The sequence below is a fragment of the Mauremys mutica genome, chromosome 8, assembly GCF_020497125.1.
Source record: "Mauremys mutica isolate MM-2020 ecotype Southern chromosome 8, ASM2049712v1, whole genome shotgun sequence".
Classification (NCBI taxonomy): Eukaryota; Metazoa; Chordata; order Testudines; family Geoemydidae; genus Mauremys; species Mauremys mutica.
In genome coordinates, this window is record NC_059079.1 from 78,998,062 (window position 1) to 79,019,793 (window position 21,732).

Genomic DNA, 21,732 nt, shown 5'->3' on the forward strand with positions numbered 1-21,732 from the left:
CTGGAAGATGTCATGAATGAGACTGATATTAATGAACTAGTCATATGGATAATTTTGTGTTGAGAATCGGAAGGGGGAAACACAAAATAACTTAAAATGTGCTATGCATATAAAAAGGCCAAATCAAACTAATATTTTTAATATTAATATTCTCACTGGTGTTAAAACAATTTACTATAAAAGGGAAAATGGCTTGCAAATATTAATTTTTACTAAATTATTTTCACTGACTAGGACCCGCGATGTACAATAAAAAGGATATCCAACAGAAAGATCATTTAGAAACTGAAGAGTTCTTGAAATCACAGGCTCGCATCTTCCCCAACATTTAAGGTTTGTAACACTAGAATAATAATATAAAAAAAAAAGGAGAGAGAGTTTATAACAAATAATGTTTCCCTCTTTGTGAGAAGGGTGTGGGTAAGTACATACACACAGACACACACACAAACACACAACTATGCAGGGTAAAGGTGAAATCTTTTCTCAGAGGGGTATGTGTGTGTGTGTGTTTGGTTTTTGTGCATGCAAGTAGTTTTGGACAAGCTCCAAACATAATTATTTGCTCATTTCTACGCTAACACTGCAAAAAATAAAGCTTCTCATCTTAAATGCACGAATAAACATTGACTCATTTAATAAAAACCACTATGAACAAATATAATGGCTCATATTGCCTTTAAGAAACAGCCTATCCTAGCAAGTCCATAATTTACAATTTATCCCTATTGTAGGGAGTTCTCAAAATGTTTCTGCTATACTAAATCCTAACAGACATATATTGTAGAAAGCAATAAAAATCAATTTGGATTATCCAGATCCGACATCAATACCAAAATCATAAAAGGCAATTATAAAAAAAAGAAAAAAAAAGGCAGAAATCTATTCTAAACTTCATCATCCAAAGTTTGAACGTTTAAAGAGAGAAGAAGCAAAACAGACCATTTAAAAAAAGCTGTCCCATTCTTGTTTGACTTTTCCTTTTCTTCTAATGTTTCTTCCCAGTTTGCTCCATTCTTTTTGCTCCGTATGCTGTTGCATTTGGATGATGAAAAGTACGAATGGTGCATGTAAAAGGTTGGTGACATATTGGCGACATATTGGTGAGTCCTGACAATTTCCATTTCTGTTTTTGGTGTATCGACACCATGCAACAGGAATGATGGACAATATTAATATGTAACATATTAAATTACATTTCTGCCATAACAGATCATAGGAAAAATCTGTAAAATCTGAACAGAAATATAACTAAGTGTACAGAACACCAAACCAATGTTATGATTTTCCAATATTTGAGGGAGAGAAGCCAAAGAACAACATAGGTGAGAAATTAAAGCTCTGCAAGAAGTCAAGCATTTGAGTCCAAGTGCTGGTGTCCTTTTCTCTGTCTCTTAAGTGACTAATTGATAAAGATACTAAGCGAAAGAGCATTAAAGTAACTGACCAGGAAACTTCAAATGCATGACAGAAAGTAAAAAATTACATTTAACAGGATTCCAATCAGAATCTCAAGTCTACGGAAACGTACATAACAGACTAACAGAGATCACATTTTTAAAAGCAAATATACATAATGTGGCAACAAAGAAATGACAGAGTATTTCCATATTTGGTATACGAAAACCAAAATACTGGGCTGTAATTGTTCTAAAAAAAATGAAATAGTGTCACTAACATTGTTCCAGTATTTATAAACTGGAAAAGAGACACAACATCCAAATGGCAAGATTTATAGTTATTCTGGTAACACAAATATTTATTATTAGTACCAGTATTAGATCCAATACCAAGGGATCAGAATAACCAAACTCAGGCCTCTGAGACTGTACTAGACAAGAGGAACTTCAGATTGCCTGTAAACTCTACTACCTGTGAGCACTATTTTAATGATATTTTGTCTAAAATAAAAACTGCTTCATTTTGTGGTTGGATCATCATATCGAAGATTATGCTTTTCTTAATGTAGTACCTTTGAAACTATTTGCCTTATTATTATTTTTAGGCTGCATATTTAAAAAAACTTGACTACTCCCCCCCCACACTTTCTCTTACCTCAAATCCTAAGCAAAAACAAGTTACCACATATTTTATAGATGAACAAAGATAAACATACAAACATCTTAATTAAAACTATTCTGACCAGTGAACACTTATTGTCAAAGTTTGTATAATTAGGGATATCATATTAATGAAGAGGGGTAATGGTGGATGTAAAAGTATCTTTCCACTCAATCTTTCCGAACTATTCAACAATTTTCGACTGCCTTTCCAGCCCTTGATCATTCTCACCACGTCTTCTTAATAAGTGAACCCAGAATTTTAAACCCATACTGCTGTTAGAGCTGTCCATGGTGCTGACTGCATGATGAGCTTACAGAAAAAAAGTACTATAGTAAACTTGGTGGCAGTAGTGGAATGAATAAGATACTCTGGAGGTTACTACTTCATTGGGAATGGGGTGGGAACTCTAGAGAAGGGAGCAAATGAGACAATTATGAAGAATCAGGAAAGGAATGAGGATGGGAAAAAACAAAGTGTACAGTGAATGTGGAAAGGGGAGACTGAAGGACTGAGGCATAGGTGTGAGCAGGAAGAGAGTTGCAAGTCTACTTGGGTCAGAAGGTGATGGTTGCCTCCTCAAGTTATCATTGCATGCACCCCTGTTATAATACTATAAGACTTGTATTATTGTTTGCTACCTTAAATGAAAAAGAGGAGGAGAAACCTGTATAAGTATTACAAAAATTGAGATGATGTACAAATAAAATCATGATCTTGAAAGGCTATATATGCATGGTGTGACATTTATTTTTATGTGGCTATGAAGGACAGACAAACATTCAAAACGTTGAAGGTTAACTATGGATGACATGAACCAAATTTCAAAATAGCTGAACAACCCAAGTCATATAGTATAGGGATAGTCTTAGTGACCAATTAAGATTATTTTGGACACTTTTACACAATATGAGTTTTAAAATTCAAAGAGACAAAACCACAATTTAATATTTTAGGCTGAAAATTTCAAATATTGGATTCTCAATTCCCATTCAAATGAATGAAAATTGGGCAGCCAAACCATCTAAAAATCTTTGGAAATCTCAGCCATAGTGTGCTATTTGTGTTTTAGTAACAAGGAGGAAATAGACTCTTAGACTTTAAGGTCAGAAGGGACCATTATGATCATCTAGTCTGACCTCCTGCACAATGCAGGCCACAGGATCTTACCCATCCACTTCTATAACAAACCCCTAACCTATGTCTGAGTTATTGACATCTTCAAATTATGGTTTGAAGACCTGAAGCTGCAGAGAATCCTCCAGCAAGTGACCCATATGGCTCTACATACTCATGCTCTAATGATTTCTTGCAGGTTATCATCTTTTACAGTTCAGAACTCCCTGTGCCACATGGACATTGAGTGAATATACACTCTTCATTAGAGCTGGGTAAATGCAAATAGTTAAAAAAAAACACAAAATACCTTCACACATAAAATATTTGAGTTGTAGTTTGCTATGATTCATGGGGTCATATTGGCTATTCACAAGCATACAGGCAATTGCTGGGTATTTGGGAACATGTTCACAAATCCTGAATTTTCCATGAACGTTTGGTGCTTAGATAGTATGAAGACAAGCACCGTAGGAAAAACATATATATGTGTACATGTACCCCGGATAGATAATTACTGGATTCATCCATACATTGACAGGAGATGTTTGCTATTAGTTATTCACTCCTCTCATTTCAGTTATCCTATCAGGGAGCAGAAACAATACTATGTGACTCTGATAACCTATCATGTAAAACAAATACCAGATAATATGAACAAACATTTTGTGAATCCAAAGACTAATAATTAATTACCACAACTATGTGACAAGTTTAAACAACATAATATTTGCACATATCAGGATGGGTTCACAAACAATATGCTAAACAAATTAATGTTTGAAATGAAGAATTTGACAAACTTTAATTCTTTTTTCATAAACCAGTGACCAATCACAACTGAATATGCCCAAGTCTAACTCTAAATAAAAGCTGAGAGTAGTTGAGTTTACATAGTTGTGTCACAAGAGTACATAAATCTATGAGTTTAGCTGTTCTATAAGACACACAAAGCCAGAAGAACTTATTTTGAGACTAGGGCCCAGATTTTTAAAGTTATTTAAGTGCTGCTGCATTCAGTATTGCAATGCCTAATAGATTTAGGAGCCTAAGTCTCTACAAGCCTAAATCTCATTGGGATTTTGGCTCATAAGTGTCTAAATCTCTCTTGAAAATGAGACTTAGGCAATGCAACACTGAGCACAGCACTGCCCAAATACCTTTAACAACGTGGGCCTTAGTGTTTTTCAAATGAAGATCAACTTTCTTGAGCACTGGTGAAGCTAAGCAAGGACAGTGGAAACTAAAAGGGCTTCGTTGTGAAATCAAAGATTCTTGATGGGACAGCTATAAGATTATGGCTGATAACAGATACTTTCACTGGCCACGTGGGTGTATAAAAACCTGTCCCTTAGAAAGTCATGTCCAGAAGTTCAAAAAGAGGCTGGTAAATTACTTCTAATGGAAGGATAATGGAAGATCTACATTTGGCAATATGAATTGATAGAATTAACTGAAATGATTATCAGAATTTAGACAATCTAATTGTGGTGACCAACCAAAGAAAATACTTCAATTATTTGAGGAATGGCTACTCAAGACAACTTCGAACACATGAATTGAATATGGCTGAGATCGCTTGACAAACAATAGCTAGCTCATATCACCAGTGCTACTGGCAGGTATCAGATACATGTAAAACAGCTTGATCACTATTAACATGATTAAAGAATTCATCAATTGATATTGCTGACCAGTTCTGCATCATGAAGTTCATGCTAAAGCAATCAAAAGGAGAAATTTAAGACTATATGAATGAAGATGACCCAATGTTGATATTAAGAGCTGATGCAGCTAAGATAGTTTAGTAGAAAATTTGTTAAAGCCAAGGTAAGAGAAATGTGGGTCACTTCAGTCACAACTAAGGTCACATCAGACTTGAAGGAATGCTGCACATGACAACCAGACACTAAGTTTGTCATAAGAACCAGCAAGCTACTACAAGAGGAGGTGCAAGTCCCCTAATTAGTGGAATACAAAAATACATAAATGTTACGAAGGATCACCACTTGTTTGACCATTACATATCAAACCATTATATTTGTGTTCCCTATGTTCCTCCCACAGTATTTAAATACAGAATATTTTCTTCACACATTTTAAGTGTCTTGACAACTTCTTTCAAGACTCTAATACTATAGACAAACTGCTACTATTTCATGATTAGATGAAAAAGTAGTTAACATGATCTCAAGGGTATTCAATAGTTCTAATGTTAGATTGCAACGGTGAAGTATTACTTCAACATTACGAATGTATTTCTGATATGAAAGACAGTGTTTGCCATTAAAGAGGAAGCATTATCCCTCTGAATAGCAAATAAGGGTGCTATATCAGATAACACCATGCACTGAAACAGCAACTGTCATGCCTTACACATCACCATGCAAATGCACAGAAACACTGGACTTTATGAAGAACACAGTATTAAAAAAATATATTTACCATGAGTGTTAACATTTTCCTTACACAGAAAAAAGCGAGATCAAAGGGTCTAGCCTGTGCAGAGTTAATGGCTTTCTAATCTACAGATTTGGGTTAAGATGGGGTGAGGAACATTTTATCTATAAGGGGCCATTGACCCACAGAAAAAATCAGTTGCGGGCCACACACAGCCCCGCTGGGTTTGGGGTGGGGCGGGGAGGAGGGTGCTCGTGGTTCCAGACCCTTGGGGCTCCGGCGGAGGCTCGGGGCTTCCCCTAGGGTTGCCAACTTTCTAATTGCACAACCCCTAAACACCCCTTCCCCAAGGCCCTGCCCCCCACTCATTCCAGCCCCCATCCCTCAGTCGCTCACTCTCTCCCACCTTCACTCACTTTTGCTCGCCTGGGGCAGGGGTTTGGAGTGCAGATGGGGGTGAGGGCTCCAGCTGGGGCTACAGGCTCTGGGGTGGGGCCAAAAATGAGGGTTTGAGGGTGCAGGAGGGGGCTCCGGGCTAGGGCAGGGGATTGCGGTGCGGGAGAGGTTGAGGGCTCTGGAGTGGGGCTAGGGATGAGGGGTTTGGGGTACAGGAGGGGGCTCCGGGCTGGGCCCACGGGGTTTGGAATGCGGAACTGGGCTCAGGGTTGTGGCAGGGGTGTGGGCTCTGGAAGGGAGTTTGGGTGTGGGAGGGGGCACATGGCTGGGGCAGGGGGTTGGACTGCAGGTGGGGATGCAGGGTCTGGGAGGGACTTAGGGTGCTGGAGTGGGTTCCGACCTGGGGAAGGAGGTTCGGAGAGTGGGCTCTGGCTGGGTGGTACTTACTTCAGGTGGCCCACGGTCAGTGGTGTAGCGGGGCTAAGGCAGGCTTCCTGCCTCCACGCTGCTCCCAGAAGTGGCTGGCATGTCCACCTCTTAGGCGCAGGGATGGTCAGGTGGCTCTGCGTGTTACATGCTGCCCATGCCTGCAGGCATCACCACTGCAGTTCCCCCTGGCCAATAGGAGCTGTGGAGCTGGCGCTGGGGCAGCACACAGAGCTTCCCTGACCACTCCTGCACCTAGGCCGCAAGGACATGTCGGCTGCTTCCAGGAGCTGCGCAGAACTGACTGGACTTTTAATGGCCTGGCAACCGTAGCTTCCCCCACAGCGGAGTGAGCTAGCGCTCGCGGCTCTAACCCCATGAGGGGTGCTAAGGCTCGGGGCTTTCGGCCCGGACACTTGTCACAGGCCAGATGAAATAAAGCAGTGGGCAGGATCCGGCCCGTGGGCTCCCCACCCCTGGGTTAAGATACTGACTTGGCTCACAAGGGAAAGTGAGTGGTAATCTCAGTGTAGTCATGCATCCATAGTACAAAACATGCAGACTATTTGGCACAGATGGCAGAATCTGCTCAGATTAGGCCTAGGAAGAAAGCAACAGAAATGTTGCCAGTCAAGACTGACCCATAATGTTTTATTTGCTGTGTCAATATACTATGGACTCTAGTTCAGATTTACACTAAGCATACTATTGTTGGTAAGTAGACAGTTTATTTTAATGGTTAGAGACATAAAAAGGTGTACAGAAAATAGATTTTTGTCATTTGATAATATTATTTACTTCTTATTCTCCACTTTAAGAAATAATACTCCTTTTGTGATTCCAAAATTATCCCCCATGCAATCAATGAACAGTTCATAAACAAAGATACTATTTTCATACAAATGTAATAAACCATGGAGGAGGAGAAATGAGAAAAATACAGAACATGTCATCTAAAACTAGGATTGTTTTTTAAACTTTTTCAGAAGTGTTCCAGATGGCATTAAATGCTAAGCATATACATAGGATTTCATTACTGCTTAGTTTACATTGCTTATGCAAAGACATACATGACAAAATTAAATGCACGTAGTACTTATCCTCTTACCTGTTAATTGGTTTTCTGAGAGTTGGTCATAGGGCACAGACCACAAAATTTTCCTCTCATTGGTAGCAACGGAAGGAAAGTCAGCCAATCAAACTGAAGCATCTATACTTGATACAATGGCCCCTCCTCTGACTCCTAGTTTTACTCCATTTGGTCTCAAAGAATGAAGGTTAGACTGCCTAATTCCCTAGCCAGTGCTTAAAGAAATTGCAGGACATGTGTCCATTAAGGGTGGTCTCTGTGCTGATTGACCAAGTCACAGGAAACACATTCACAGGCAAGGGGAAAACTAATTTGTTTTTCTGTGGCTTGTTCTGTTCAATACAGATCAGAGTTCTTAATAGTAGTATCCTAAAGTACACTGGGTGGGTAGGAATACAGCATTCAGAAGCTAAATGCTGCTCCAATGGGGCAGAGGAAGGGGAATGAATGATGAAATACCCATAGTGATCTCTTTCACCTGTTTTCCTAAGAAAAGGTCTTCTCTGGGGGAGGCTTTTCTAAGCATACTTCAGCCAACCATTGCTGCATTAGCTGATGTCTGCAGTACTTAGAGAAGATGTGCAGAAATTTGCCCAGGAAGATGCACTAGCAGGTAGAATGTATTTTTACCCTGGCAGGACAGGACAGATCCTCAGTTCTGTTCACCTCCTGGAAACAATTTTTATTTATTTTTTATTATTTATTCCTGGATACCCCATAAGCATGCTAGGTGCCATATAGATAAGTGAACTCGACATGATCTGTACCCCAACCACATTACAAATAATCAAGTCAAGGTAGAGACAGTTTATAAATAGGCTTGGAAGGATTAAATTTTTATCGGTAAATATCAATACATGTAGATTTCGCTGCATACACACAAACTGATAAAAAATATTTCCACAGATAACAGAAATTTACAGATAGGCAAGGTAAGAAAAACGCAGTTTGAGAACTTATTAGAGTTTGCTTTAAGGATATTTACTTTGTATATTTTGACATGTGATATTGACAATTTGTGTGAACAGTTATAAAGCTTTAACTTTTTGAATCTCAATATCTACTGCCATTAAATAATTATTGTCTTGACTCCACCATTATCTGACCTACACAAAATTTCCCAAAACTATGAAAATTTAAATTGATAAAAATAAATGCTTAAATAATTTCATGCAACTGTGAAAATTTAAATCAACAACCATTTAAAAAAATGCTTAAACAAACATTGATATTATCCATCAAAATGATAAAAAAACACCCTGAATTCTGCCAAGCCTATTTATAAAGAAGGGGAAAGGAGAAAAAGATACAATACGTGGACATGTTTCTGGGGGATTTTTTATTAGGGGAACTATTGTGATTTGCCCTCAAGAAGACACAGGATAGTTAGCAGATGAAAGGCCCTCCTTCCCACAACACTCCTCTCTGCTGGCTCACCAGATTTGATACTCTCCCGCTCCCTGCGCGGGTGGGCAGAGAGTGAGTTCGGAAAACACAAAAATCCTGAGTTTTTTGGACCTCCGGCAGCTGACTGACAGCTGATCTGGACACAAAAGAAAAATAATATGCAATATAGAATTGAGCAGGCCCCAGAACACACATTTTTCTGTTCATCCCCCTTCCATTGTCCTAGCTCATAGAGTTTCTTTAGAGAAACGTTAGATTTGATGGGTAGGTCAGTTTTCTTAAAGCAAGCTAAAACAGCATACTTTATCTTGGTGAAAGCCATTTAGGTCTTGTCTTCACTAGGAAATTAGGTCATGGGAGAAAACAACCTGGAGAAGTCATGTTAACTTACAGTATGTTAAACACGTTAGTAGTTACTGTAGAAAAGAACAAGTTAGAACATAAGAACGGCTATATGGGTCAGATCAAAAGTCCATCTAGCCCAGTATCCTGTCTTCCAGCAGTGGCCAATGCCAGGTGCTCCAGAGAGAATGAGCAGAACAGGTAATCAAGTGATCCATCCCTGTCACCCATTCCCAGCTCCTGGCAAACAGAGGCTAGGAACACCAGCCCTGTCCATCCTGGGTAATAGCCATTTATGGACCTATTCTCTATGAACTTATCTAGTTGTTTTTTGAACCCTGTTATAGTCTTGGCCTTCACAACATTCTCTGGCAAGGAGCTTCACAGGTTTACTGCGTGTTGTATGAAAAAATACATCCTTTCGTTTGTTTTAACCTGCTGCCTATTAATTTCATTTGGTGATCCCCCAACTCTTGCATTATGAGAAGGAATAAATAATACTTCTTTATTTACAGGTTTTAGAGTAGCAGCTGTGTTAGTCTGTATCCGCAAAAAGAACAGGAATACTTGTGGCACCTTAGAGACTAACAAATTTATTTGAGCATAAGCTTTCATAGGCTACAGCCCACTTCATCAGATGCATGCAGTGGAAAATACAGTAGGAAGATATATATATACACACAGAGAACATGAAACAATGGGTGTTACCATACACACTCTTTTTAGTAGCCCACGAAAGCTTATGCTGAAATAAATTTGTTAGTCTCTAAAGTGCCACAAGTACTCCACTTCTTTATTTACTTTCTCCACACCAATCATGATTTTATAGACCTCTATCATATCCCCCCCTTAGTCGTCTCTTTTCCAAGCTGAAAAGTCCCAGTCTTATTAAACTCTCTGCCATTCCATACCCCTAGTCATTTTTGTTGCCCTTTTCTGAACCTTTTCCAATTCTAATATATCTTTTTTGCGATGGGGCAACCACATCTGCACACAGTATTCAAGATGTGGGCGTACCATGGATTTATATAGAAGCAATATGATATTTTATGTTTTATTATTATCTATCCCTTTCTAAATGATTCCCAACATTCTGTTTGTTTTTTTGACTGCCGCTGCACATTGAGTGGATGTGTTCAGAGAAATATCCAATGATTCCAAGATCTCTTTCTTGGGTGCTAACAGACAATTTAGACCCATCATTTTATATGTATAGTTGGGATTATGTTTTCCAATGTGCATTACTTTGCATTTATCAACACTGAATTTCATCTGCCATTTTGTTACCCAGTCCCCAGTTTTGTGAGATCCTTTTGTAGTTCTTTACAGTCTGCCTGGGACTTAACTATCTTGAGCAATTTTGTATCATCTGCAAATTTTGCCACCTCACTGTTTACCCCCTTTTCCAGATCATTTATGAATATATTGAATAGGACTGGGCCCAGTTCAGACCCCTGGGGGACACCACCATTTACAGCTCTCCATTCTGAAAACCGACCATTTATTCCTACCCTTTGTTTCTTATCTTTTAACCAGTTACCAATCCATGACATGTCTTATCCCATGACAGCTTACTTTGTTTAAGAGCCTTTGGTGATGAACTTTGTCAAAGGCTTTTTGAAAATCTAAGTACACTATATCCACTGGATCCCTCTTGTCCACATGCTTGTTGACTCCCTCAAAGAATTCTAGTAGATTGGTGAGGCACGATTTCCCTTTACAAAAACCATGTTGACTCTTCCCCAACAAATTATGTTCATCTATGTCTGACAATTTTGCTCTTTACTATAGTTTCAACCAGTTTGCCCAGTACTGAAGTCAGGCTTACCGGCCTGTAATTGCCAGGATCATCTCTGGAGCCCTTTTTAAAATATTGGTGTCATATTAGCTATCCTCCAGTCATTTAATACAGAAGCTGATTTAAATGATGGGTTACAGACTACAGTTAGTAGTTCTGCAATTTCACATTTGAGTTCCTTCAGAATTCTTGGGTGGATACCATCTGGTCCTGGTGATTTATTACTGTTATATTTAGTATTGTATCAACTGGTCATGGTTCATCTTATGGTTCTAGTAGGGTGTTTTCCTAGCAGTGACAACACCCTATTGAAAACCATTTGTAAGTCTATATAGACCAGTTTTAGAGGAAGCCAATTTGGGAGAGAGAGAAAGGAAAGGTGCCCTTTTCCATTCCCAGGAACACAAGGAGACCTTTAGAATCTGTGTTTTCATGGGGGCCTTCACATTTTGGAGCAGATATTCCTACTCTTCCCAAGAAACTCTTTTGGCTTGCTTCAGGGGTTAAACTTCAGCTTCAGAGGAAACCCTCTCTGCCTCAGAAGGGAATCCATTGAGTCTTGATATAGGCAGAAAGACAGGGTATAACTTGTAAAAGCCAAAACGTTGGAAGTTTTTCTGGGGCTTGCTGGACATGAGAAAAAGAAAAGTATGCCCCCAGGAAACCACAGAGGGTGCCTGCGAACAGCCATGAAGATATCTGATAATTTTTAGAGGTATTCTTAGAGGGAGAATAAAAAAATCTATTTGAACATTGTGATGCCAGGTAGAATTAATTTATTCAGGCAAGTATCACAAGAGAGAGGGCTGGTGGTTATAATCTTCCATAGCTGCTTCACAAACCTTGGTCTTCCAGGGTCTCATCCCTTTCTGAATCTATATTTTCTTAAGGGAGGGATTTTGCCCCATTCAGTGAGCTTCCAACTCTTTTCTTTTGAAAATTCTGGAGTGTGACTACAAGCAAGATGTAGCGCTCACTTCCCAGCATCTGTACTGTAATGAGGTGAGTATCAAACTGGGGAGATAAGGATGAGCTGCCACAAAGTGAAGTTACTTCAGTTTGGCTGATTGTCTTTCCTGGCTGTTACTAGTGTAAAAGTGAGAAGACTGCCTAGTGTACAAGTGAGAGGAAAGCCCGGTGGCCTAGCAGGCTAAGCCACAGAGAAAAAGGACAGGATGTGTGTGGAGCATGTGTATGCACACACACTGAAGATCATAATGACCAATGGCAATATTTTCAGAAGAGAGTCTCAGTGGTCAATCCCATTTTCAAAAGCGTTTTAGGCACCTAGGAGCTTATGTCCCATTGACAGGCAGCATTTAGGAGCCCAAAGTCTCTTTATAGTGGCACGTAGGCTCTTTTGAAAATTTTACCCCATGTCTCAATTTTTAAAACTATTTTTGAAAACACTTAGAATTATTCTCATTAAAATTCAACTGGGGATTGAAATTTAAACTTTGATTATGGATAAACATTAAAGACAAAACAAAATAATGTATAGAATAGAACTCAAGCACAAACTCACATTTTTGCCATAAATGTTTCTAGAACATGGTTGTCATCTGTTATTCCTAAGACTTCTGACATTCGGGCATACACCTGAAAATAAACATTTCAACAGTACCAAATTATAGACATTTACAAGTATCAAAAATGTTATATCAAAAATATATTAACCCTTCCACATTCTGTTTATGCAGCCGAAGGGCACAAGCATGAATGTGGATTATTCTCTCAATTCATCTGGCCCTGGCTAAATCACGTGTATAGATGACTCATATCCTCCAGATTCAGGAATTTGGGGCTAACAGATTTTCACTCACCCTTGCTTAACCATATCCTCCCAAACAGATGTGGTAAATACTCACTATAAGCATGCACTTACTCTGTGGTTCAGTGAGCAAACCACCTCCTCTCATGGAGGTAATGACCCTTTATAAGCAGCCTCAATGGAGTACAGCAAAGCAATACCTTCCACCACTCTCTAGCCTTAGCAGCTTTGGTGTAAATATTGCTCCCGCACTTTAGCTTACATTTGTTAAGTTGTTGCATTTTCACTGATGTAATCAGGTAGAACTATGCATTCCCCAGGCATCCAATTTTGGGCTTTCCCTTCCCTTCCAAGTAACGTAAAGACATTGAGTTGTGTGGTTTTCGATCACCCTTCATTCCAGGTCCAGGACATTGATTAACTCTCAAGTTTTCCTTTTATTCTGCCAGTTAGAGGGATCTGTTATTATGGTGACCCATCAATCAGCAGGTCAAGTCAGATACAGTAGCATTATGTCTCACAGCTAGCATTACTGCATGTTCTTTACAAATGTCGGTGACATTTTTAGTGACCACGAAAGTAATTACTTAAAAGAACTCTACTAGAATCTGAGACAGAGGGGACAGGCGCTTGGCAAAATTCTTCATATTGTTCTGCCAGTGCACCTCATTTTGAGCTACAGCACCCCTGCTTTTCATTAAAGACCTGGGCCAAACACAACTCTACCAACTAGTGCATTTTAGTTCAGTCCTGAAGTATTCCTATTTTAACCTAAATCCCACCAAAGAAAGGAGTACCAACTGAATGAAATTCTGCCACATTATGTGCTCAGGGCAAGTATGTATTAAGATCTAGGATGAAATCACCAAAGTCACAACACATGTAACTTAAGCCACCCAATGATGAAAGGCTGGTGCCATCTAGCTGCCAATTTTATTCTGAAACGTTACTTATCACACTTATAAATTGCAATGAATTACAGATATTAAATACGTCTGGTAGGATATCATACTTGTTTATACCCATTTCCACCATGCTAGTGATGCCATCCCATCAAGTCACTCTTAGGAAATGCCAGTATTTAACTCTATGATGGAGTAAGTAGATGTTTTCACATCCTACAGATTTCAAATTGGAATGCAATAAAGTCATGACAAAATCCAATTTGTGCAATAACTGGAGATACCAGCAAGGATATATTTATTTCCAGTATAAGTAAAAATGTCAACTTTTAATAGGACTATCATATAGTGACAAAATCTTTGGTGAACTAGACAATTGGAATACTAAAATTCTTTATTATAGACAGTGGAATCCCTCCATATACCTTGAAAAAAGTAATGTCAAATATTTAAAGAATTATCATTTACTATATATATTTAATATTCAAAACGCACAGTCTGGTACTTTAACTGTAAATACTATACCACTGAAACAAGTTATACTATCCAATTTTTGTGTGTGCAAAAGTTTAACCTCTGTATTTGTTTTCTACTTTTTTCACATCAAATCTTTTCACCGGAAAGGTGTGCATTCCTTACTAACATATACTGATATTCAGTTTTCCTTCCTGTGATAGGAAATGCGAGCACACGTGCTCACCTGCTATATTAGCATTGTGTTCTGTTGTCAAAGGAGGCTCTCACCACATCAGAGTTTACCAAATAAAATACTGGAACAGCAGTCAATGTTGACAAAGAGCAGTGCTTTAATCCACAATTATCCTTGTAACTCTTACTACTCCTTTTATCATCCATTAGCTTTGATTCCCATTATCCCATCAAGAACTGTGTCAACGCTTTTGTCCCTGAGGATTTTCTTCAACTACTAGGATCTGACAGCCATGCTTGAGTGCTAAACAGGATCATTACCTCTTAAATCTACTTATCTGATCCACTGAATAGTAAATTGAAAAGCTCATTAACAGCAACAATCTGATTTGTTTTCACATGTGACAGGGTCATTTTAAGTCAGTGTATGAATATAGTGCTTGTTTTAAAGACTACTACACATTTTGTAAGATGACAAATCTTTAGCAAATTTGTAAGTAGATAATGAAGTGGTTAAAACCCATCTTCAATAAACACTAGGTAAAACAGATATAAAAAAGTGTTAGACAACCTTAATCATAGGTGTCACTACCAGCACCACTTATTTCAAACTCTCTCTCTCTCTCTCACACACACACACATTTATGTGAAAATCTGAACAAAACTAGGGTTTGCTGGTTCCAACATTGCATGCTGCTTTTGTGTTCCAACATTTCTCAAACTCATGCAATTCCTTCTCCATCTACAGTGGAGAGAATGTAATAGTGCAGTTATGTTACATTTTAGGTTACCTTTCCTTCTGTAAAAGACGGTTACTCACCGTAGTAACTGTTGTTCTTCGAGATGTGTTGCTCCTATCCATTCCAGTTAGGTGTGCGCGCCGCGCGTGCACGGCATCTCGGAACTTTTTTACCCTAGCAACACCGGCGGGCCGGCTGGGCGCCCCCTGGAGTGGCGCTGCTATGGCGCTGAATATATACCCCAGCCGGCCCGTCCGCTCCTCAGTTCCTTCTTGCCGGCTACTCCGACAGTGGGGAAGGAGGGCGGGTCTGGAATGGATAGGAGCAACACATCTCGAAGAACAACAGTTACTACGGTGAGTAACCGTCTTTTCTTCTTCGAGTGATTGCTCCTATGCATTCCAGTTAGGTGATTCCCAAGCCTTACCTAGGCGGTGGGGTCGGAGTGAGACGTGGCAGAGTGTAAAACCGCTGAGCCGAAGGCTGCGTCGTCTCGAGACTGTTGCACCAACGCGTAGTGGGTAGCGAAGGTGTGGACTGAAGACCAGGTGGCCGCTCGACAGATGTCCTGGATCGGAACGTGGGCCAGGAAGGCACCCGACGAGGCGTGCACCCTCGTCGAGTGTGCGGTGAGGCGGCATGGCGGCAAGAGGACCCAAGAGGAAATCCGCTGGGAGGATATCGGCTCGCCCTTCATGCGGTCAGCAACCGCTACAAACAGTTGGGGCGAATGCCGGAATGGTTTAGTTCGCTCGATGTAGAAAGCGAGCGCCCTGCGGACGTCGAGGGTGTGCAGCTGTTGCTCCCGAGGCGAGGCATGCGGCTTTGGGAAGAACACCGGGAGGAAAATCTCCTGGTTGAGGTGGAAGGCTGACACCACCTTTGGGAGGAAGGCCGGATGTGGTCGAAGCTGCACCTTGTCCCCGTGGAAGACGGTGTATGGCGGACCAACCGTCAGAGCGCGGAGCTCAGAAACTCGTCTCGCTGATGTAATGGCGACAAGGAAGGCCGTCTTCCAGGAGAGGTACAGCAGGGAGCATGTGGCCAAGGGCTCGAAGGGGGGACCCATCAGCTTGGCCAGCACGAGGTTCAAATCCCAGGTCGGAGCAGGGCGCCGGACCGGCGGGTATAAGTGGTCCAGGCCTTTAAGGAAGCGGGAAACCATCTGGTTGGAGAAGATGGACCGACCTTCCAGTGATGGACGAAAGGCGGACACTGCTGCCAGGTGAACCCTCAGGGAGGAGACCGCAAGACCTTGCTCCTTAAGGTACCAGATGTAGTCCAGGATAGTAGGGACCGGGACTACGAAGGGATTGAGGCCTCGCTGGTCACACCAGAGCGCGAACCGCTTCCATTTTGCCAGATAGGTGGAGCGAGTGGAAGGCTTTCTGCTCTCTAGCAGGACGTGCTGTACTGCCGCCGAGCAGTCCCTCTCTGCGTGGGTCAACCACTCAGGTACCAAGCTGTAAGATGGAGGGACTGCAGGCTCAGATGGCGGAGCCTGCCGAAGTCCTGGGTGATGAGGTCCGGCCACAACGGAAGGGGGATGGGATCCCGAACGGAGAGCTCGAGCAGCAGGGAGTACCAATGCTGCCTCGGCCAGGCCGGAGCTACGAGAATGACGGTGGCTCTGTCCCTCTGCAGCTTCTGAAGCACTCGGTGAACGAGGGGGAACGGAGGGAAGGCGTAGAGTAGGCGATCCTTCCAGGAATACAGGAAGGCGTCCGACAGGGAGCCCGGCGAGTGACCCCGGAACGAGCAAAACAGGTGACACTTCCTGTTCTCCTTGGACGCGAATAGGTCTACTTGGGGAAACCACCACCTCTGGAAGATCGTGCGTATGACATCTGGACGGAGGGACCACTCGTGGGAGAGGAACAACCTGCTGAGATGGTCAGCCAGCGTGTTCTGCACTCCCGGAAGAAAGGACGCTTCCAGGTGAATGGAGTGGGTCACGCAGAAGTCCCACAGGAGCATCGCTTCCTTGCAGAGGAGGGAGGAGCAGGCTCCGCCCTGCTTGTTCACGTAGAACATTGCTGTTGTATTGTCCGTGAACACTGTCACACAGCGACCTTGCAGGTGGGTGCAGAAGGTGTGACAGGCCAGACGGATCGCTCGCAGTTCGCGTACATTGATGTGGAGAGCGAGCTCCTGCGGCGACCACAGACCTTGGGTGTGAAGGTCGCCCAGGTGAGCCCCCCAACCGAGCGCTGAGGCATCCGTGGTCAGCGTGGCGGACGGGCGAGGCGGATGGAACGGGACTCCCGCACAGACGACCTGCGGGTCTAGCCACCAGTCGAGGGAGTCGAGGGTCGGCCTGGAGACTGTGACCACCATATCGATGGGATCGCGATTCGGTCGGTACACCGACGCGAGCCAAGACTGGAACGGGCGGAGGTGGAGCCGCGCGTACGCGGTGACATACGTGCATGATGCCATGTGGCCTAGGAGGCGGAGGCAGGAGCGCACCGTCGTGGTCGGGAAGGAGACGAGGTCCCGGATGATGGAGACCATGGTCTGATGTCGAGATTGTGGCAGGCAGGCTCGGGCTATCACGGAGTCGAGGACCGCTCCAATGAACTCCACCCGCTGTGACGGAACCAAAGTGGACTTCTCGGCGTTGATGAGAAGCCCGAGCCGTCGGAAGAGGGACAGAATGTCTGTCAACTGGCCGATCACCAGCTGTGGAGACTGACCGCGAACCAGCCAGTCGTCGAGATACGGGTAGACATGTATCCGACGACGGCGGAGGGCTGCGGCAACCACCGCCATGCATTTGGTGAACACCCTCGGTGCGGTGGAGAGCCCGAACGGCAACACGGCGAACTGGTAGTGGGCGTTGTTGACGACAAACCGGAGGTAACGTCGGTGAGGAGGATAAATCGCGTCATGGAAGTAGGCGTCCTTCATGTCGAGGGCAGCAAACCAGTCTCCCGGATCCAGGGAGGGAATGATGGTCCCCAAGGTAACCATGCGAAACTTGGGCTTGAGCAGGAACTTGTTCAGCTCGCGAAGGTCCAGGATAGGACGTAGCCCCCCTTTCGCTTTGGGGATGAGAAAATAACGGGAGTAGAATCCCCTGCCCCGCCTGTCTTGAGGCACTGCCTCTATGGCACCCACGCTCAACAGAGTCTGGACCTCCTGTAAGAGGAATTGCTTGTGAGAGGGGTCCCTGAAGAGGGACCGGGAGGGTGGGTGGGTAGGCGGGGGTGAAACAAATTGAAGGCGGTATCCCGACTGGACTGTCTGAAGCACCCAGCTGTCTGTTGTTAATTGGGACCACGCCGAAAAGAAATGGGAAAGGCGGTTGTAAAATAAAGGGGAAGGATCCGGTAGGGAGAGTGATGGGCCGTCCTCGAGCGTCCCATCAAAAGGCCTGCTTGGCCCCCTGAGGGGCCTTGGAAGAGGCCTGGCCCTGGCTACGCCGATTGCCGGAAGGACGCCGGCGATTTTGAGCCGGTCGCCGGCTATTGTACGGCCGATAGCGTTGCTGGTAGAAGGGCCGGGAGGGTTGCTGCCGGAAGGACCTGCGTTGTGTCGCCGGCGTGTGCATCCCTAGGGTGCGGATGGCAACGCGACCGTCCTTTAGGGTCTGGATCCGTGAATCTGTCTTTTCGGAAAAAAGACCCTGCGTGTCGAAGGGCAGGTCCTTCAGTGTATATTGCACCTCTGGTTGCAGGGTGGAGGACTGCAGCCAGGCGATGCGCCGCATCGACATGCCGGAGGCTAAGGTCCGAGCTCCGGAGTCCGCAGCGTCAAGGGCTGCCGTGATGGAGGACCTAGATGATCTCCTCCCCTCCTCTAACATTGCCGTGAACTCCTGGCGGGAGGCTGACGGCAGGAGCTCCGTGAACTTCGCCAGGGACATTAGGATATCAAAGACGTATCTGGCTAGGAGGACCATCTGGTTAGCAATACGCATCTGTAGGCCACCCGCCGAGTAGACCTTGCGGCCTAGCAGCTCCATGCGCCGGGCGTCCTTAGACTTCGGCGCAGGGGCAGGTTGACCGTGCCTCTCGCGGTCGTTAACCGATTGCACCACCAAGGAGTCCGGGGTCGGGTGGGTATAAAGGTACTCATAGCCCGTAGGGGGAACTGAGTATTTACGCTCGACCCCTCGGGCCGTGGGAGGGATGGAAGCGGGTGTTTGCCACAGCGTGGTGGCGTTCTTTTGGATTGTTTTCACAAAGGGCAACGCCACCCGCACGGGAGCGTCCGCACCAACCACGTTGGTAATAGGGTCCTCGTCCTCTTGGACCTCCGCTACTGGGAGATCCATGGCCGTCGCCACCCGGCGAAGCAGGTCCTGGTGGGCCTTCAGGTCAATGGGCGGCGGCTCCTTGGTCGAAGCACCGGCCACCGCCTCGTCCGGGGAGGACGATGAGGACAAGCCCTGCACGACGGCCTCCTCCGCAGGGGCTGCTGACTGCGCCTCGTCTGGGTCGTGCTGCACGGAGGACCGGCGGTCCGGCGGAACGGAGGGCTCACGTCGAGGCGAAGGGGCCGCCTGGCTAACCGTTGCCTCGGGGGCCCTGCGCTCGGAGGCCGAGTTTCTCGGGGGAAACGGTACCCCCTGCGCTTCATACTGGGCCCAGGGAACCCAGAAGCCCCACTTTTGAGCCCCTTGAGGATTACCGTGAGGGGTCGGTGGCAAGTGCGCATTACTGTCCGCGCCGGAGGCCACCGATGCTGGGCGGGATGGCCAAGGAGGTGCTGAGGCGCTGACGGATTGTACCGCCGAAGGCGGTAGTCTGTCCGCAGACGGTACCGAGAAACAGTGTCTGTCCATTCGGTACCGGGACGGTGACCGAGACCGTCGGCCACCGCGGTGCCGGGAGCTCGACCTGGAGCGGGATCTGCGGTGCCGGGAATGGCTGCGAGAGTCGCGGTGCCGGGAACGGTGCCGGGACTGAGACCTCCGACGGTGCCGACACGACGGCGATCGGGACCTGGATCGGTGCCGAGAGTGCGACCGGTACTGGGATGACGAACGGTACCGGGACTCCGACCGGCGTCGGGATGGCGACCGGTACCGGGACGGCGAGCGGTGCCGAGAGCGAGATCGGCGGGATGGCGACCTTCGTCGGGACCGGGAGCGTGACCGGGACCGGGAGCGTCGTCTGTGCCAGCGGTCCGCGGAGGGCGGCCGGATCATCATTGCCGGTTTGCCTGCAGACGTGACAGCCCGCACCGGCGGTGCCGGGGGCCGGAGGCTCGGTGCCTCTACGAGCTGTATCAGCTCACGCGCCGCGGAGAAAGTCTCCGGCGTCGACGGCAGTCGTGGCTCAACCGCGGACGGTGCCGGGGAGCGTGGCAGTGCCGGACTCGACGGCCCTTGCGGCGCCGGAGTCAACAGCCCGGTGCCCGCCTGGTGCACGGCCACCGCGGGAGTGGCAGGTGGCGCAACAGTCTTGGCTGAGTCCTCAGCGCGGGACTTAGCGATCGCCTTCGCCAGCCTGCGCTTCCTAGCAGGCGAAAGGGAGCGGTGCCGGGTCTTCGGAGCCGCCGGCTGAGGCTGCGGCGCCGCGGTGCCGGAACGGCTCGGAGCAGCCGGTGCGCTCTGCGGCCGGTGCCGGGGGCTGTAACGACGCCTCCATGAGGAGCTGCTTAAGTCTATAGTCCCGCTCCTTACGTGTTCTCGGCTTGAAGGCAGAACAGATCTGACACTTGTCTGTCCGATGGCCCTCGCCGAGGCAACGAAGACAGGCGTCGTGCGGGTCCCCGATGGGCATAGGCCTCTGGCAGATTGCGCAGGGCTTAAAGCCCGGTGCCTTGGGCATGAGCCCACACCGGGAGAGGAAAGGGAGGGGAAACCCCCCTAACCTTAACACTAGACCTAACTAACTAACTATAACAACTATCTACACGAACTAAGAACTAACTATATACAAAAAACCTTTAGCGAAAGCTAGGGTAGTGGAGGACTGAGAGCACTCCACAGTTCCAACTGGCCGTCACGGGCGGTAAGAAGGAACTGAGGAGCGGACGGGCCGGCTGGGGTATATATTCAGCGCCATAGCGGCGCCACTCCAGGGGGCGCCCAGCCGGCCCGCCGGTGTTGCTAGGGTAAAAAAAGTTCCGAGATGCCGTGCACGCACGGCGCGCACACCTAACTGGAATGCAATCACTCGAAGAACCACCCAGTAATCTTTTCCTTCTCAGCCAAATATTAAGATTTGCCATTTCCAGAGGAAAGTGGCAATATCCTTATACAGTATAGGAGATATTAGTCAACTACACAGTCTTACTTGGATTTAAGGTTTGTTCTGAAACTACAAAATTTTAAACATATATAGTGACATAGTTACCCAAAACAAAATATGCTTTTGCGTTGAGAAACTCCATAGTTTTGGCCTCCATAGCAACAGAATGCAAACATTGGTAAGTACCATTTTCTCGGACTCCTGAAGGTAGTCATTAGTCAGCTTTTATGTTTGGACATACAGCGATTTACAAAATGTTAACAGAAGAGTATGGAATGTATTCAAGGGGCAGAGAGTAATATTGCCAGTTGGGCGTCAGGGTGATGTGACATGGTCCCCTGAAGTGCCCTGATTTTAAACTTCCAATTTAAAATTGAATCAGGTTCTTTTGGCTTCTCTCATTGGGTTAAATATAGGTGCCATATATGTATT

The 21,732-nt window shown here is 45.1% G+C and overlaps 1 protein-coding gene across 4 annotated transcripts in view; it reads right to left on the reverse strand.

Annotated features, from left to right (window-relative positions):
• Positions 1–21,732, reverse strand: part of RANBP17 (RAN binding protein 17) — a 279,011-nt gene that overhangs the window by 109,787 nt on the left and 147,492 nt on the right. For 3 of the 4 annotated variants that reach the window (XM_045027071.1, XM_045027070.1, XM_045027072.1), the window contains exons 15-16: positions 12,562–12,635; positions 263–343 (exon numbers count right to left, since the gene is read on the reverse strand). In XM_045027071.1, coding sequence (XP_044883006.1) covers positions 263–343; positions 12,562–12,635 — 155 coding nt within the window. The remainder of the gene's footprint in view (positions 1–262; positions 344–12,561; positions 12,636–21,732) is intronic. The other variant, XM_045027073.1, reaches the window with a different exon arrangement.